The sequence below is a fragment of the Rhinolophus sinicus genome, linkage group LG02 (genome assembly GCF_036562045.2).
Source record: "Rhinolophus sinicus isolate RSC01 linkage group LG02, ASM3656204v1, whole genome shotgun sequence".
Taxonomy (NCBI): domain Eukaryota; kingdom Metazoa; phylum Chordata; class Mammalia; order Chiroptera; family Rhinolophidae; genus Rhinolophus; species Rhinolophus sinicus.
The window spans coordinates 182,504,748-182,524,257 of NC_133752.1; the positions used below are offsets into that span (position 1 = coordinate 182,504,748).

General features: G+C 38.0%; 1 protein-coding gene across 8 annotated transcripts in view; it reads left to right on the top strand.

Moving 5' to 3' along the window:
• The window catches only part of NR1H4 (nuclear receptor subfamily 1 group H member 4), a 67,669-nt gene that overhangs the window by 45,560 nt on the left and 2,599 nt on the right, over positions 1 to 19,510 (top strand). For 6 of the 8 annotated variants that reach the window (XM_019732179.2, XM_019732178.2, XM_074326207.1 and 3 more), the window contains 5 exons: positions 778 to 930; positions 2,846 to 2,979; positions 4,471 to 4,569; positions 4,903 to 5,002; positions 8,000 to 8,146. In XM_019732179.2, coding sequence (XP_019587738.1) covers positions 778 to 930; positions 2,846 to 2,979; positions 4,471 to 4,569; positions 4,903 to 5,002; positions 8,000 to 8,146 — 633 coding nt within the window. The remainder of the gene's footprint in view (positions 1 to 777; positions 931 to 2,845; positions 2,980 to 4,470; positions 4,570 to 4,902; positions 5,003 to 7,999; positions 8,147 to 19,510) is intronic. The other 2 variants (XM_074326209.1, XM_019732177.2) reach the window with 1 other exon arrangement.

Below are 19,510 nucleotides of genomic sequence, written 5' to 3' on the forward strand. Positions count from 1 at the left end.
CTGAAAGTGTCAGGTTGGCCAGATGGAGGAGAAAGAGTAGAAATGGAAAGTGGAGCAAAGAAGCAGAAAGGAAGCCAGTCACGTCCCCTGCCCAATTCTACACAGCTTAACTGCAGCAGGCTACAGCTGTGGCTACACCTTCTCAGGAGAGATGTTTGCTTTTAAATCAAGGTTGGCATTTTTATTATTACACCAAGCTGGGCATATTAAGTACTGAATTGGAACCTTGAATGTGACCTCTCCTTGTCTGCCTGGTAAACTGCAGCTCGTTTTCCAAGACTTAGCGTAGCACTCCCTTCCGAATCCGACCTCTTCCTCCAAAACTGACCATTCTCCCTGCCTCCTCTGCACAGCCCACGAAGGCTTAATTTCACTTGTATGCTTGTTTGCATGGCTTTGTCCTCAACCAGCCTGTAGACTCTAAGAGGGCAGGGATGACTTATTGGCCTTTTGACCGCCAGCACCTAGAGTACACCGACACATAATTGTCCTCCAATGAAGTTATAATGAAAGTAATCTATCCTGAAAAAACGGACTAAAATTTTTCCTAAGAGAGACTACAAGGCAAACGTCTTTATTTTTTAGATAAATTCAAAACAGCAACTTTCTGGATGATGCAGTACAGTTGAAAGTACCTGTGTCTACAGTATACTCAAGGATTGCCGAGGTGCTCTCCAGGGGTTCATGAGGAAATGCTTGGGCCTCTCAATCCTAATGTGTCTCTCTGAGTGGATGTTGTCAGGAGACTTTTTACTCCTTTCTGTGTTTCCTCCACAGGTTTCTTCAGGAGAAGCATTACCAAAAATGCTGTATACAAGTGTAAAAATGGGGGCAACTGTGTGATGGATATGTACATGCGAAGAAAGTGCCAAGAGTGTCGACTCAGGAAATGCAAAGAGATGGGAATGTTGGCTGAATGTATGTATACAGGTATTCGCATCAAGCAATTAAATTCCACTAGCAATCTCTTAAGGAGGCAGATGTCAGGTAACTCATTTAATTAGAATGGTACTTCACATATTAAAGAAGGCATTTACTAAGCCTTTTAAGTTCTTGAAAAGGGTAATGAGCCACTGAAATTGTCCAAACTGTCAGCTAAAGAGCATTTTATTCACCTGAAAGAAATGAGTATGCTGTTGTTCCTTGTTGCATGAATTATATGTCAAGTGACGTGGCACTCACATGCAGTTAAAATAACATGTTTTAATAAGCTACAAAGAATGACAGTCAAAGTTTGCTCCAAATTTGATTTAATATCCTTTTTATTTATTGTTTAATTAGCATACAAATTTACAGTTGTGGGAAAAATTAAAAATGCTTTATAAGGTATGACTGCCTCTAAATTGTCTAAATAGAGTTTTAAACCAAGTCATTTTATTAAGAATCTTTCTCCTCCTAGTGTGGCTCTGAACCAATTTGTATAGGTTTACACAGGAAATTAACTACCCCGAGTTTTAATATCATTTGGTCCTTCAATCTGATAAAAAAAGACACTGTATTAACTGCTGCCTTTGTGAGGAACCATAATCTTCATCAAAATTTGGAATGCATGCTAGTATATAACATATTAATTTTTTATTCCACAAATTCTACCGACCACTCAGATTCTGAGATAAGTCCTGTTCCTCCTCAAAACACAAATAGACAAACAAATGTCACCCACAGGGTGATAACATTCAAGGAGGGAATGCCACATGAAATAAAGCCTTTGGAAGGTGACTCCAGTTCTATTATTCCCAAACTATACAGGAAACTGGGATGGACCAAGAGAAATAATGCGTGCAGGAGGGAAAAGAGATAGGTCAGTGTAAATAATGCAGCTCTGGGTGGATGAAAGTTTTATAGTGGGTGATCACAATCTCTTCTTAGCATATGTGAAACACAAGACTGCAGTAGGGGCTGCTGCTGGAATCCAATCTTGCAATGGAAACACTTACTTCGATATTGGGTGGTTCATGTTGCTCATCACTTAAATATGAACATGTTCCAACTGAAGCACTGAGGACATTTTTCATGACTCCACCTACAAGGGTCAATAACATTATTCATGAACATGGACTCATCCAGTGACAGATGCCAAGCTTTCACATGAATCCTATAAACTACATTCCCAGGACAAAGAAGCTCCTGGAACTTAGTTTCATTAACATTGAGAGAATAAGGAAGTTAAATGGGAATGTGGAGGATTGTTCTACATTATTTTTTATAGTTCTGTTTAAATGTAAATTAATGATGATGTCTGATTATTCAAAAGAAAATTTCAAAGTCCCCTGAGCTCTGTTCTCAATAATTTATACAGTTCTGAAAATTAACTGGATTTAAAATTTTTTTCTGAGGGATCTTGACATTTGTTTTACTCAACAAATGTACTTACGTATTTAATGGGAAACTGAATATACTTATGGTACAGCTATGTAAACATGAAGGAAAAATAATAGTAATACTGTGTTTTGAACCACTAGCTTTCAAGATCCTCTGGTCGATGGGGAGTTTCATTCACCATTGTATTCACTGGATACCTTACATTTGTACAATGCTTTGGCATTACAAATCCTTTGTGTAATGCTCATTTTAAAAAAGTGTCATGATTACTTTTAATCGACACAAAACTCTGCAAGGTAGATATTATTCCTGTTTTAGAATTGTAGAAACAGAAACTCACGAGACTCACAGAAAATAAATTTCTTATTGAAGGCCAAGGCTTAAAACATCAGGAGGACGAGGATTGGCTCTGTGCCAAGTTGCACAGGAGCTCTGATGAGTCAACTGCCTGTCAGCTGCCTCATGACCATGCACCCACCACTACTTTCCATGGGTGGTTAAGTCTCTCTGTTTATTTTTTCAGGCTTGTTAACTGAAATTCAATGTAAATCGAAACGACTGAGAAAAAACGTGAAGCAGCATGCAGATCAGACCAGTAATGAAGACAGCGAAGGACGGGACTTACGACAAGTGACCTCGACAACTAAGTCATGCAGGGTAATAACCGGCGACGGTGACTGCCAGAGCCAGTAGCAGCGGAGCGTCTGGGGGAGTGATCTGGCCGCCGGGAGCCTTTCAAATGACAGCCACAGCTCTGTGGGCAGGGTTTCATTCCATTGTCCCTTAAGCGGACTTCTTTTTAATCAAGAGAGTAATGCGAGTACATACTGCCGTGTGAAAAATCAAATCATAGCAGCGTGTAAAGTAAAAAAGTGGAAGTTCTCCTCCCTCTCCCCATTCCACTTCTACTACCCAGAGGTTGCCAGTAGAAATGGTCCCGTGTACAAAATGGATTTTTCAAACCGAGTTTTATGACCATGTTTTCCCCCTGTCATTGAGATGGGAGGCTCAAACTGGGAAGGGTGTGGATTCAATAGAGGCTTGTGAGTTAGTCTTTATCCATGTTTCAGCCTTTATCACTGAAACAGTGAACATATATCAATGGACCGACAGAGAAAAGCCCTTCTCCCCGAGGTCACAAATAACTCCACAAATCCTTTCAGCAACTTGGGACCAAGTAGAAGAACAGCATCTTGGATGATGCGCTAAACACGTTGTGATAATGCACAGGGCATTTGGAGGAATTTTAATTTGCCCTTAGTTGAAAAACCAATAATCCATGATTGTTCAAGCCACACCCTTCTCAATATTTATTATACTAGTGACAAAGGAAACTTCATCCACATTTTGGTTTTATACTCATTTCAGAATGAAAGCATTTTATATGAAAGCATTATTTCGCCATAGCACTTCATCAGTACCACTTTGCTAGAAGGAAGCAAAGAGTTGAGACAATTATTCACATTTTTCAAAGATACTAGTAAAGAGAAGAGAGATATTTAGAATCTAAATTGTCCCGATTGATGACTCTAATCCTTTAGGGGTCAGCAAATTTTCATCTCTAAAGGGCCAGATATTTTAGGCTTTGGCCACCTGGTCTCTATCACAACTACTCGACTCTGCCATTTCAGTGTGAAGGCAGCGCCAATAACACATAAACAAAGGAGTGTGGTTGTGTTCCAACAGATTTAGAAAACCAGGTGGGCTCGGTCCATGGGCCACAGTTGTCAGCCTCTGCTCTATATGAACACCCTTAAATGGATTCTCCATTTCACATGTGGGAGCTTTCCCTTAGTTATGATTAAACTTTGAACTTGCACCGATCTTCTCTATGAATGGGCTCAATAGGCGTCAGACACAGACTATTATTTATTGCCAAGAAATACATGAAAGGAATATTTTGTTTTCTCTATTTTACAACTAGGAAAATGAATAACTTAGGACAAATTTAGTGAAATATGATTTGGCTTGTTTAAGGGACCCATAGAAAATGATTACGCATTACGTCACAGTGCATAGTTCCTGCCGTACTTACGGCTTTTTTCAACAATATGTAATATTGCTTTACTCCAGATGAATGTGCATACGTATAAGAAAAATGCCTTATGACCAACCTCCCTGACACCTTTTATTTTTTTGCCAGTGTAGGAGAAAACTGAACTCACCCCAGATCAACAGAATCTTCTACATTATATTATGGATTCATATAGCAAACAGAGGATGCCTCAGGAAATAACAAATAAAATTGTACGTACAATATATGAACATACATGGGTTTAAAGCTAATACTTTCTGGGGCTTTTACTGTCTTGGAGCTGGAATTTATATATAAATATGGTACTTTGAAATGATTAGAGCCGAGAATTTACCATACGTTTAAACTTTTAGCAGCATTAAACGCCTAATGAGTAAGAAGTCTCATATCTAGTTTGGTAACAGTAATTGCTCTCCAAGGATCTGAAAAATATGAGCTGGGTCTTTAAATGTTATTGTCTAAATCTGGTTCTTTAGTCTAATGATTTTATACAGCTTTATATTTTTATCTACATACTAATCATTTGCTTTTTTCTTAAAATTTAGTTAAAAGAAGAATTCAGTGCAGAAGAAAATTTTCTCATTTTAACTGAAATGGCTACCAGTCATGTACAGATTCTCGTAGAATTCACAAAAAAATTGCCAGGTATTTATACATGTAGCTACTTCTCTGCTACATTGTGCAATATTCTTGTGACATTGAGAGAAGCAGATCTGTTCATTGCAAAATGGTAATCATCTTACATCTGATTTAATGTGTTTACTATAGACATGAAAAGTTAGAACCAGATAGGACATTTAAAATCATTTATAATAATTCTTCCAAACTGATAGATTAAGAAACTGAGACTTTGCAAAGTTGCCATTCATCTATTTATTCCTTTAATGATGAGTATGTGTTGATGCCTACTCTCTATTAAGTGCCGAGCTGTTACATTCAAGGAGGGTGATTAAAGGCTATAATAAAAAAAGGATGTGCAAAGTGCTGAATAGACAGGAAGTAATTATTAATTGTATCTAAGAGAGACAGGGAGGCTGCTGAGAGAATCATATTTGTCTTGAGTCTAAAAGAGAAAGCAGTTTTTCAGGTGGCATGGAGGAGAAGGGGCATTCCAAGTCAAGAGATCTACCTGTGAAAATATAATGAGGCATGAACAGGAATAGAATTATTAGAGATGGGAGAGAAAATTCAGTGTGGCTATAACCATGTGGCTCCTTGGTTAGACACAAGGTAAGCTGGTACCACACTGATTAGGCCTAACTAAGGAATTTAATTCTTCTTCCCTGGATGGTAAAGAGTTTTTGATGGCTTTTGTTTTTTGACAGGAAACTGATGAGATGTATGTTATAGAGATATGGCTTTATCAGGTTTGCGTAAGATGGATTTGAACAGGGAGGCACTAGAGGCAAGAAGATCAGTTACTATGCTTCCACACCAGTCCAGGCAAGAGAATTTGAAATAAAACAGTAGTGGAGAGAGAGAGAGAAGAGTGATAAGACTTGATGAACAAGTGTTCATCATATGTGGGATGAGAGAGAGGGATTTATCCACAGTCATTCTGATATGGTGCCAGTACAGAAACTGGAATGCAAGATTTTTATCTCCCAGCCCCCAATTCTTTCAGATACAATTTCAAAGCAATCTAAGCCAATAGGTTTAAGTTGTTTCAGTGTTTTAAAACATATTAGTACATTAGAATCCCGTGGTCTAGAAAAGTATAATAAATACCTTGTATAGGATCATAACACTGTAATATTAAACTAGAAGGTAACTTCCGACATAGAATTTTAATTAGACATGTTAATTTGCCTTCTTTTGAAAGCTTTATGCCATTATTTTATTAAATGTGTCATGGATAGACATAAGCCTACATAGAACTCATAAAATGTGGGGAGAAAGTTCTCCTTATCACTGAAACATTAATATTCTCTCATTTCTTTATTAACAATGAAAGAGGAACTTAATTTGTTCTATGCTAATTAAGCGTAAGGCAATCTTGATCACAAACAAGATTACACAGGAGTAAAAACTGTGGGAGGAGACATTGGAAAGGGAGAAATATGATGTTTTGGGTTGTTTAAGGGAAAAGATTTTTCAGTTCAAATGGTCAGTTGGTCTTGAACCAAGAAATTGTTGAAAATTAAAAAAAAAAATCTTGCTCACAAGAAAGCAGCTCTTCTGAAAGCAATGGCAGTACTTACACACCTCTTCACTCCCAGTGTCTGGCCTGGTTCCCAAGGAAGAGAAAGACTACAATGAATGTGTGTTTAAGGAATACAGCAGAAGGAGATATTTTTTCAATAAAGAAAGAAAAGGCTAAACAAAAATATTTGAGAAAGAAAAAAATATTCTAAGAATAATTATAGAGATGACATTATTACTCAGAGTAATAACAGTAATACCAATAATGAAAAAGTGTTTTGTGACGGACCGGGTTGAGTCTTTCCATTCTGCAGTTCATTGCACATAACCTGTGCTGGGACCTGTCCAGGGTGCTGGAGACCTGGCATGTCTCCCGCCCTCAAAGGAGTGCTTTGATTCTCAAGAATAGTGACATTACTTCTTGATCCTTAGCATTACTCTCTTCTCTAAACTCCCATTGCTACTTAATACTTTTCTAAGCCATTTAGACTCTGACGGCATTATGTTATCTCTATTTGTGGTGTGTATACACATGTACACACTAGCTTGTGTTTGTTTCCATTCATTCCTTCAGTCATTCAATTATTCAACAAATAATTCTTGGGTACCAATTATGTGCTAGACACTGGGGATACAAAAGTGAACATAACAGGCAAAATCTGCCCCCAAGAAGTTTACCCTCCAGTAGAGGTGGTGGACAATTAACAAATAAGCAAATCTATAATAACATGTCAGGTGGTGGTAAGTTCCGTGCATAAAAATAAAGCAGGTAGGGACTAGTGAGTGCTAGGGAGTACTATTTTAGGGAGAGTGACATTGAAGCAGAGGGCAGCATACAGTGATGGAGTGCACCATGGTGCTAGCTGGGGAGGAGCATTCACCCCTGAGGCAAAAGCAGGCTTGTGTGTTCACAACAGAGCGAAGGGTCAGTGTGGCTCCAGTGCAATGAGTGAGGGGAAGGAAGAGGAGGAGAAAAGGTTAGAGAGGCTGCTGGAGGCATATAAGCATATAAGCCTGGATAAGGACTTTGGATTTTCCAGATGATGTTATATTCCTTTAAATTGCCAATTTCCCCCCATATTTCTCTGATTTTCCCCGCTCTGCATGGTGCAGTGCTGAGCTCAGAGAAGATACGTCAACAAGACCTTGATGGGTTTTTTTTGACATGCTACCCATTCTCCAGGTTGATTAAAGATTCATGAGTTTGCCAAATATTCCTTTCGACTTCTAGATACACATAAAGATTTCTCTGGTTTGTGATATTTGATGTCCTCTTTTGCCCAACTTTTTCAACAAATCCTACTCAATAAAGATAAATATCAGCTTCTATATGGAAGAGAACAATAGATACTTATTGACTCAACTTGACTACCTAATCTTAAGACAACTACACAATCATTGTATGGAAATGTTTTATCAATGGGGGTGATAGCATGATAAAATATTATTATACAGCATTTACAACTCCTTGATGCTGATTGGATGATCGTCTTCATCTAGGATTTCAAACATTGGACCATGAAGATCAGATTGCTTTGCTGAAAGGGTCTGCAGTTGAAGCTATGTTTCTCCGTTCAGCTGAGATTTTCAATAAGAAACTTCCAGCTGGACATGCTGACCTATTGGAAGAGAGAATTCGAAAGAGCGGTAAGTGACTTCATTGATGGTAAAAGAGTTTGTTTCCACAAGTAAGCATTTGTACACCCCATGAAGGCAGGGCTCCTGCCTATCTTATGCAACATTATATGCGCATCATGATTACCATGGAGAATGGCTCTAAAATGATATGTTGGTTCAAAAATCCTTGTTGCAATAGCAAAATAAAAAATAAAAAAACCCTCTTCATTGCACTGAGATGAAGGAGCACAAGAAGAATTGTAAAATTAGTTTGATTAAAAAAATAGCATCAAGGGGCTGGGATTATTCAGTCCAGAAAAAGACACATTTATTAAAAACCTTCAGCTATGAATGCCTATGTATCAAACTATCATCAATTTCTATTCAAAGAAAAATAAGTAATAATAATAGCAACATTTATACATCATTTACTAAGTTTTAGACACTGTTCTAAATACTTTATGTATATGATTTCTTCAAATCTTTGAAAATATCCTATGAAATAAATACTATCATTGTTCCCATTGTATAGATAAGGAAGCCATGTCTCTTAAACACTATCCTGCACTGCCTCTCATGAGACAAAATGAAATAATAGAATGAGTAACTCAGTTTAACTTATTATTAGTAATGCTGCGACGGGGAGGTTCAAGAGACATCAGAAAGTCTCAACAAAACAAAGCAGAAACAGAAACAAAGCCATAGATACAGAGAACAAGCTGAGGGTTATCATGGGTGGCAGGGAGGGAAGTGGGGGGCTGGAGGGATGGGAAAAATTGTGATATAATAATAGTAAAAAAAAAAAAATGAGAGACATCAGAATGGATTGCCAGAAATTCTATGTAATATATCCTAGGAGATACATAGAATATATTCCTATTTTCCCTAGAGATTTTATATATGGATTGGGAGTGGGTATGAATGACATGAGATAACTCCTGAAGCTCTTTTTTCCTAAAGTATTATTAGTCTATAAATGACTAGAACAAGTTTAAATACTCATAAAATCTGTATTTTAGAATAGAGATCGTAAGACAAGTTTTCAGGTAGCTTTTCATCTTGATATAAATAAAATAATTGAAAAAGTAAAAATTAATTTTTAAAAGCAGCCTTCTCATAATCATTATGTTGTCTCCTCTTAGTCAAAAATGGAAAGCATAATTAGCATCATTGGTAGATTTAAAAAACACATTCTTATATACCGATTGATTTATTAATTTACCAACTATTTAAGGAATGGTACTATGATGCTCTTGAAGACGGGAATCAGGCCTGTTCCTTTCCCTAGGAAAGCTTACAGTCTAGTGTTGGGGGGGAGATGAACTGTACAGAGATAATTAAAATAAAATGTGAAAGAGGAGCACTGAGAAAGAGATGGCTTCTAGTTAGGAGGGGCCTGGAAAGTTTCTATCGGCATTTGAGTGATATTTGATGTAACACTCAGGGTGGAGATGCAGGAAAGGAAAGAAGGACCAGCAAGAGCAAAGAACTGAGGCAAGAAACCTCAGGTTAGGCACACAAAGAGGAGTGAATAGTTGAGTTTGATTGGGTTAAAGATTACATTAAAGAGAAATGAAAAAAAAAGTCAGAACCAAAGGATCAAGAGCCTTGAATGCTGGGCTAAAGATTTTATTCTTTATTTCCTATGCAATGGGGAGACATTGAAAGTTTTTGAATGTGGGAGGGAAAACATCAAAGTATGCTTTACAAATCTGCCAGCCACCTTAGGATACACCAGGAAGGAAGACAACTGGTAGAAGGCAAGATGTGTGCTGGGAGAAATGCAGAGGAAGAGAACAAGCTCAGAAATATATTATTGTAGCTTTTCTCCCTTTGAAAGACATTATATTGTCGAGAAATGTGGATTCTGGTCCTGGACAGGTTTTATCACTTACCTGTTCTGGCCCTTAATTTATACCGTGTGTGTGTGTGTGTGTGTGTGTGTGTGTGTGTGTGTGTGTTTGTCCAAGAGGCTTGGGGTAAGGGAGAAGAGTTGAAACAGGGAACCTCCAACGCATCATCCAGTTCTGCTTTTCTTAATCAATTTTTCTCAGTCAAGTCTTCTCGATCAGTTTTTCTTATTGATGGTTTAGTCCGTCACTTGGTCAGCTACTTAAGTATCCTGATTTTTAAATTTTATTTTATTTTATGGTAGTGAGAACGTTGACCACGAAATCTACCCTCTTACCAAATGTGTAAGTATACAATATGGTGTCATTGTCTATTGGTACAATCTTGCACAACAGATCTCTGAAACGTATTCATCTTGCTTAACTGAAACTTTATGCCCGTTGATTAGGAGGCAGAAATAAGGAGTTACTAATCAGTGGGCAAGTATCTTGATTCTAAAAAAATTGCAATTACTAATTGACAATTCGACTTAGGAAAGAGTTAAGGGATGCAAACTATTGAATTTTTTCTTTGCAAGCTACTGAATTTTCATGTGTATGAATTTAGTTGTTTGCTCAGGCTATTGAATGTCAAGTTGGTGATTCTCTCTCTATGCAGAAGAGTGTTGTGGCTTCAGCCTGTGATGGATAAAGCCTCTCCAGGTTAACTTGGTCAGCTATTTGGCCCTGGTTTCCATAGACTGTGACAGTGCTCTGTTTAAGAAAATCCATGAGTGTCATGCTGGAGACCCTGCAGGGTCTCTGGTCCCGCTCCCCACATAAGAATGCAGGACATGGTGAGGCCAAAAAGGAACACCCACAAAGCCATAGGTAGGGGAGTTATACCACTATACTCTCGCTGGCGGCTGGGTTGGAGAAACAGGAAACAGGAGCCACACAATTCTCAACTGCACCGCTTGCAGGCTCAGCCACCATCTTCTTGCTAGCCCCCCATTTTCTGCTAGCGTAGCCACAGCAGTTATATTAGTGGCCAATAGCTCACTGGTTACAGCTTACGGCCAACTAGCCACAGCTGATTGCCATCCAGTCACAGTTGATGGCCATTTACTACCTGAGCCAGCACCTTTCCATGTGAGGCCGAGAGCCTGGAAACTGCACTGCTGGCTCTGTCCCCACAATGAGTCATATCTAATTTATAAAAAGAAAACTAATAAAATAAGAAGGGATGATGACTCATGTGATAAAATACTTTTGATTTTACAGATAGATCTCTCTAAGTATCAAAGGATCCTACTATAGTTGATGTATGCTTGGTTTATGCATCAAGGAACAATGGTGATTAAGAACCTGGCTTGAGTCTAGGCTCTGCTACTTATTAGCCATATGTCCATTTTTTATTTTTTTTTGGTAAAAAGCAAGTTGAAATAGACCCCATAACTAGTTTGATCTTTTTGAAATCATGTCAAACTTTAATATTTGTTCTACCGTCTCACCTGGATTTTGATGTTAAAAGTGTAGGCAGGGGCTGCCTCTTTTTGACTCAGTATTTTATCCCAGGTACCTAGCACATGCCTGGCTTGGAGCGGGTGCTCAACAAACATCTGTGGAATGAGTGAATGAAGTTTGTCTGAAGCTATGAGTCTCGTCCATTTATTTAATTTTCAGATGGTTCTTCCCCTGAATATCACACTGACAACTAATCAACAAAAAGTCTTTTCCAGATCTTGCCTGTAGTGATTAATTTTGGGGACAGACACTTCTTTTGCTTTTGAGTGTAAGAAAAGGAAAGACAGTTTGAGTAGGGAAGCTCTGCTCTAATCTCTCTCCTCCTCCTCAAAGATGAATCATTTAAAGTTGATTGAAGTGCCAGACAAAAAAGGGGGGGGGCAATTTCTGCCATATGAAATGAAATGTTTCTATGAGAAGGGGAATTATCCAGCAGCTGTTCATTCTGTCTCTCTCTCTCTCTCTCCCTCCCTCCCTCCCTCCTGTTCATCTTCTATTCTTTTCTTTTTGCCTGGCTCCATCAATCTCCTGGATCCTAAGCTAAGTTAGGTGCTGCCATTTCCGTGATGATTACTAGGGCAGTACCAGGTCCCTTCAGCCTGGCTGAAATGGGGGAAATCCCTTTTCACACTGGTTCAGCTGAGAGGGAAAACTGACTTTTCCCAAAAAAAGTTTATTAGAAAACTAAGAAGAAAATTGTGAGTGTTTATGTGCATAATGCACGGATCTGCTAATTATAGTACCAAAAGCCAACAATTATTCAATATTGACTATGTGTGAGGCTCTATCCTAAGTGTTTGTATGAACATGGGTCCTACATGAAGCAGACACCAAGATGGTGTGTGCAAGAGACTGAGGGAAATGCCTCCGAAGAATAAGAAGTGGGGAGAAAGCCGGTGAAGGCAAAGATAATTTAATACCACCATGCTGATCTAACACCTGTGAAAGGAGAGAAGCAAGAAAGGATTGGGTAGGAAGAGCCACAGCCCAGTATTTAGAAAGTCTCAGCTAGGCCATTGGGGAGAAAGCAAATCAAAGTTGCCCACTGGAGGATTCCTCCATTGGGCAGCAATGGGCTAGCATTCTACTGGGGCTGGACCACATTTTCTTGAACCCCAGCGTGTTCTTGAAATCTGTTTTTTTTTCATCACTCTAATAAGAATGTCTCCTTTCGCTGACCTGTTTCTATTCATTTTATCATTTACTTAAAAGCCATTTCAAATTGCTAGCTGCTGCTTGTACTTTTTCTCTCAACCAAAGGGCAGGAACTATATCTTACTGGTCTTTATATTCCTTGCCAGCAGATATTGGGCAATTAGTAGGTCTTAGGGAGTGACAGCTGCATATAGAAAGAGTGCTGGGCTTTGAGAACAGCTGCGTTCACCTCCTGGCACTCTGCTAATTAACTGTATGACCATGGCAGGTCATCTAGCCTCTCTAAGCCCGTTTCCCCTCTATAAAATAGGAGTGTAGCACCCACCTTCAGAGGCCATTGGGAATACTAACAAGATAATATACGTGAAAGCAAACCATTGCAAAATCGCAAGATATATTGTCAGCCTGAGAAACACCCACTGAATTAAATGTTTCATTTCTGTCTGTTATGGGGATCAAAAAAGGCCACAAAATACTATAAATTTCAGAGGTTATTTATATTCGAAATTAACAAAACAGCTTGCTTGGTCTGTGAGGATATATTGCTAATATCCTTAATGTTAAAATGTAAACTCAGTCAGTGTTGGCAAGTCTCTTTCAGTCTTATCATATTTTATGGTATTGGTATGATAAATCCTATTTTTAATAAAAACTCAAGCTTAAAAACCGACTTTTCATAATACTACATTAGGAATACAAAAATGCACTCGAATTATGTAGAAACAACTCAACCACAGGTTGTATCAGATATAAGTTCTAAAGCCTAATTAACATATGTAAACGCTGTAACCCTCATTAAGTAAATATATCTCAGGAGTCAGTATCTTTGTGCATGTAATTGGTATTTAATAATAGCAAACAAAAGGGTATGAATTTGAAGAACAAGAAAAGTAATTTCACATTATATTCTTTAAAGGGTTGTGTAGGCATAAACAGGGTAACTGAGACATTATGTTACTGTGGAATTAAGTGTATAATAGAAGTAAGAATGTATTATATTTGCATAAGAATGAAAAGTTATTCTGAAAGGTCATCTTGCAAGATCAGGTTTTTAATGTGGCGTGTGAAAAAGGCAATGTTCCAAACAATCTACTGGGAGAAGCAAATTCATAAATATTAATCAACGGAACCATCATTATAGATAATAAAATACTAAGCAGCATGTGAGTTTAGAGGCTTTTTATTTTCACAATATGTGGTTGATATTTGGGTAAAGTATCTTATTATGAACTAGAGGCATGCATATTTAACTGTACAGATCTCATGGTGGAAAACTTCAGTTTTGAACTTTTCTGAAACTTGTAGAATCAAGTTCTGAAACTTATGTTGTAAGCAAGATTTTTTTCTTTTTGATGACATCTTTGTAACCTGCAAGTTCCTCACCACTTTTCATGTAGTTATTGCGTTGGTGTCTTCACAGTTCTCTCTGCTTCTTGTCTCAATCCCTCCAAACCTTCCTTCTTATTACTGCTAGAAAGATCTTTCTGCAGTATCTCTATGGCCATGTCACATCTGCTCAGAATGTTACAAAGGTACCCTATTATATAAGAACTAAAACCACTTTTGTGGCATTTGATGTCCTCAATAATCTAGCACTTACTACCATTTCAGCTTCATAAATATTATTTTCTAACAATATTAAGGTACTTATGAGTCCTACACATGGTTGCTCTCTCATTCCTTCACATCTTTGCACTTTCTATTTTTATATTATTATAACGGCTATACAGAGGGTGCCAAAAAATGTATACACATTTTAAGAAAGGAAAAAAACTGTATTAAAATCATAATACTCAATATATACCGATAACAAAAGATGAACTCAAGTCATGTGTATACATTTTCTTGGCACTCCCAGTATATCTTGGAATGCCTTTCCCATTCTTTTATGGCTTGACAAGTTTCTAATCATCCTCCATGATTCAATGGTCAACGTTGCAAGCCTTTCTGACTCACCTATTAGACTCACACAGGAAGGCAGGCATTCCTTCGTGCTCCAATTGCATTTTGCAAATGCCTTTCTTATAGTCCTTATTACATTGCCCATTGATTTGGAATCATTTTCTTGTACACCTTCCTTACTAGTCTGTGAGTTCTTGGAGGGCAAAAACCATGTATTCTCATCTCCATACCCTCAACAACTATACAGTTCTTGGCACAAAGCGAGTATTCAATGTATATTTGTTGGATAGAAAGATTTCCTATAAGTCCACCTTACTGTACCTTTTCACAAACATTTACTGCAGGATTCATCACATATAGGACACTATTCATTGTCCTTCTTCTAGAGCAGGATTTCTCAACCTTGGTTCCACTGACATTTGGACCAGATAATTATCTGTTGTGGGGGGGCTCCCCTGTGCATTGTTGGGTGTTTAGCAGCATCCCAGGAGTGCCCTTTATACAGATGTAAGCTATCGGTTCCAATTCTGTCTTTGAAAGAAACGTTAGACATGTAAAGAAACAAACAGAATATTTATAAGAAAGATAAATGCTTAAGTTAAAGTTTAGAATTCTTAACACATCTTGTTTTACTTTTCAAAGTGGCCACATGATACTTTTGGCATGGACAAATTTGGGACTCAAATCATAGGAAGAAACTTTTTCAAAATAAGAGAAAGTATTACAGTAATACAAGAGTTAATATTTCCGTTGGCCCTGAGCTGTATTCCCTAAGCCTGTTATACTTGTCTAGTGTTGGACATTATATGTTTATTTATGTATCTGCCTCTTCATTAATCTGTCAACTGTTTGAGGACTTTTCCCAGCACTATCACAGTACCTGGCGCATACTAGGTGTTCAAAAATTGGTGAATTTTGTTGAGATGAATCTGGAATTTGACAGTTCAAACCCTGGCAACTCCTAAGCACTAGTGAGATCTAATTTGACCTGATAACTTTTAGCCACTAGGACTAACAGGAAATATGTTATTTATTAAATATTTTCAATTATATATTTTATATTGAAAGTAGTATTCAATATTTTATATTGAAATTTTATATTGAAATATTATATAAATATTTTATATTGAAAGCAATTTTTGAATTGCTAAACAGTATGACACAAATGATGCTGAGTAGAGTTTAGCAGTTGAAATAGAGGTCAGGGTCTAATCTCTTAGCACCACAAGAATGTTTCCATCGTCTTAATGACATCCTTTCCCCATCACATCTCATAACTATGTCACCTTCATCACAAGGAACTAGCAAAATGTAATATTGACTAATTTAAAACACATTTTGTTAATCTCCTACCATGTCTCCAGCAGGATGCTAGTTACTAAGGATATAGAGATGAAGAAAAAGCATCTATGGAGTACCTTTTATTGGTCAGACAGTGTGCCAGGTACTTGGAATACAGCAGTTGGTTCCTGTTCTCATAAAATTTATATGGTATCTCACACTCTGATGGGAGGGAGAGAACTGTGGCTGGCACAATAGAATTGAACATAAAGAAGGGAGCAACTAATTCTGCTACACTGTGACAGGGAAAGCTCCAGGGAGAAAGCAATTTGAACTTGGCTTTGAAACATGGGTTGGGTGTCCTAGCCTAAGAAGGATCCTTTGTATAATATGAACACTTGTATATAATACACCTCTCACACACACACACACACACACACACACACACACACACACACGCCTCTGGTTTATCTTTGTCCTCAATTAAAACTAGGAAGTTAAATAAAAGACACTTTTTAAATAAAACTTAACACAATATAGTGTAGATTCTATTAAATATTCATTATTTATATTCTTCGAAAGAATATTTCTGGTCATGAAACAATTTATCAATCATACCTCTTATAAAGAAATGAAACAGAGTAGTAATAACTTTTTTTTTTTTTTTTTTTTTTTTTTTACCACATTAGACTTTGCCAGGGTAGTCTTTGTGATTAAATTAGAAAATAGCTCCCTCTTGTGACCAAAAATCAGCTAATTGGGCATAGTAAGAGTCAAAATGAAGCAAACCTTGGGCGAGGAGGAAGCAGGAAAACAGGAAAAGACTGCCCCTTCAGGATGATGTTATTGTTATATTTTTTATGTTAGAAATTACTGATTCATAAGCACTTCACACATCCCTTTGTTTATGCTAGTGTGGTTAATTCTGATTATTGACTCTAATTCCAAAAGCAGATTTCTATTTGGTCTACCCTTTAGGAAAATTATTTTTCAAAAACTTTCCTATTTGTTTTCTGCATTTTCTCGATATTCACGTTTGGCCTTTACAACATGAACAAGGTAAACAATCATAATAAAAATTTCTACCTATTTACCTATTTTCCCCCCCTCAATTATCGACTACAATTAGATCGCTAGTGGAGGTAACATCTTTGGAGGAAGAGTGGGGATTTAGAAAGACAAATACAATAGGAAATTAGGTAGTCAAAGAAATTTCTAAAAATTAAATATTTTCAGATCATCTGCCTTTAATGTTGTCCCCAAATCCTCATGTACTATTTAAAATAATGGTACTGGAGTGGCTGGTTAGCTCAGTTGGGTAGAGCGCGGTGCTGATAACGCTAAGGTTGCCAGTTCGATCCCTGCATGGGCCACTGTGAGCTGTGCCCTCCTTAAAAATTAAATTAAATTAAATGGCACAGTCGTGAATTATTATTTTAGGTAAGCACAACTGATTGGTGTAGTCCCCAAATGCTGAAGACTGCCACTGTTTGAAGGTGAAAAAGAACAACCTCACCAAGAAAATACAGATCTTAGCTTAGCCTTAAAACCCAGAAAATTCTGAGGCAAACCCCTGATCAGCCCATTGGTGTTCATCTCTGGGAAACTGCAGAATGTAAAAACAAAACAAACATGAAACATTGTTTTGAAAACACAAAAGTTCATGAGCTTAATCTAAGATTAGATGACCTGGGATTAAGACAGACCGAATGTGTTGATCCAAGTCTCCTGAATAACAATAATAATAGCTCTTATTATGATATTTGCTCTAACTTTTATGAAGTGTTTTCCGTGCGGCAGGCGTGGTGCTAAGCCCCCTACATGTATTATCTCATGTAATACTATCGTTATAATTCACATTTCACAGATGAGGAAACTGAGACATAAAGAGTTTATTATGTGCCCAGATCAAGTCATAGGTCAGATTTCAAAATCAGAGCTGGCTTACTGCCTCCTATGTTTGCCGGAAACCAGGACTGGTATTCCCAGGCTCACACTCCAACCTCTGCATTTTGAAGTTGTATCTGCTTCGGTTGTGGGTGTTCAGTTGAGTGTGTCACCACTGGATAGAGGGCAGTATTCCCCGTGATGTAATCCCCAAGGTGCTCAGCAAAGACACTGTTGTTAGAGAGCCCACTGGAATCACTGAAAGAATCAAAAGTCAAAGAGGAGAAAAGTGTGGTATTTTGACTAATGAGAGAAAGGCCAACGATTCCGTTGGGGACAATTCTTTAGGTTCTTTCTAAAGGTGAGGATTTAGACTTTCTGACTCTGTGAAGTGTAATATTAGATGATACTTATACTTTCTAGAATCTGGAAGCCAATTTTATCCTTACTTGGTTCAGTCTATGGCTCTAGGTCTGGTTTGGGATGGAATAGAGCCGTCTACTCTAGCCTGAACCAATCCTAGGAACTCATGCTCATCTTACCTTATCCATAAGTCACATCACAGTCTCTCTCTCTTTTTTTTCTCTGTCTCCACATTCCCCAGTCAAAGCCCCTCTGGCATGGATCCATGAGCAGAACAGGCACTAAAGTAATATTTGTTGAATGAGTGTTGGAAGTGACACAAAGGAGTCTTAACTTATAAAGGGGAGTAAGCTAGATAAGGAAGAGGATATTCCAAGTAGAGAAAACAACACGTACAAAAACTGGACAATGAGAATTGTTTAGGGACCTGTAATGGCTGAACACGGCTGGAGTAAAGGCTGTGTGAAAGAAAGGTCATGCAGCTTAGTCACAGCTAAGAGCCAGCACGCTGGAACCTGCCAGTTTGGTTTGAATATTGGTTTCCTGGTTCCACCTCTCACCAGCTGTGTGTCTTTGGGCCTGTTATATGACCTCTCTGTACCTGTCTCATGGGGTACTAGAAAGACTAAATGCATTATACCATAAGAAGTGTTTAGAATAGTGCCTAATATATAATGAGTACTCTGTAAAAGTGAGCTCCTATTATTACCATGTGGGTGAGTAATGGGTGATAAGGTAGGTAGGGGAAAGGTCCTGGAGTTTCCTATGTAAAAAGAAAGAACATTTATGCCAAAAGCCATTGAGAGTTTTTGAAGTTCGTAAGAAGTGGGGAGTCAGGATAGGATGTGATTTGAGTTTTAGAAAGGTGATGGGTTGAAGGGGACCAAACTGAAGATAGGAAGACCAGCGAGAAGGCAATTGCAATGTTACAGATGAAAGAAAGTAAAGACATAAAATAGTCAACTCCAGGTGCAGTGGAGGGGAGAGGGAGCCCCAAGTGAGAGGTAGCGGGGCTAATCCCAGGACTTGGCACCTGACAGAGAGGGAAGCTGAATTTCAGTTGTCCAGGTGGGGCAATTGAGTGGGTGGGGATACCCATCACTGAGAATGGTAACACTAGGAAAGGGGTGGATTGAAGAAAGATGAAGGGGTGGAGGAAGAAGAAGAGTTTAGTTCTGGATGTGGTGTCTTTAGCTTTGGACATGTTGAGTTTGGAGAGAACATCCAAATACCAATGCCTAGTAGGCAATGGAAAAACCGGTTTGGTACTTCAGAGAGCGATCATAACCCTGATAAGAACCCTAACCATAATTAAGTGGACGTGTTTATACTTCTGGGCTGCAGAACTATATATTTTTTTTATTTTTTTAAGACACTATTTATGCCGTGATTATAGATATTAACATTAAAATGATTAACAAATCCCATCTAGAAAATGGTGAAGTTGGGA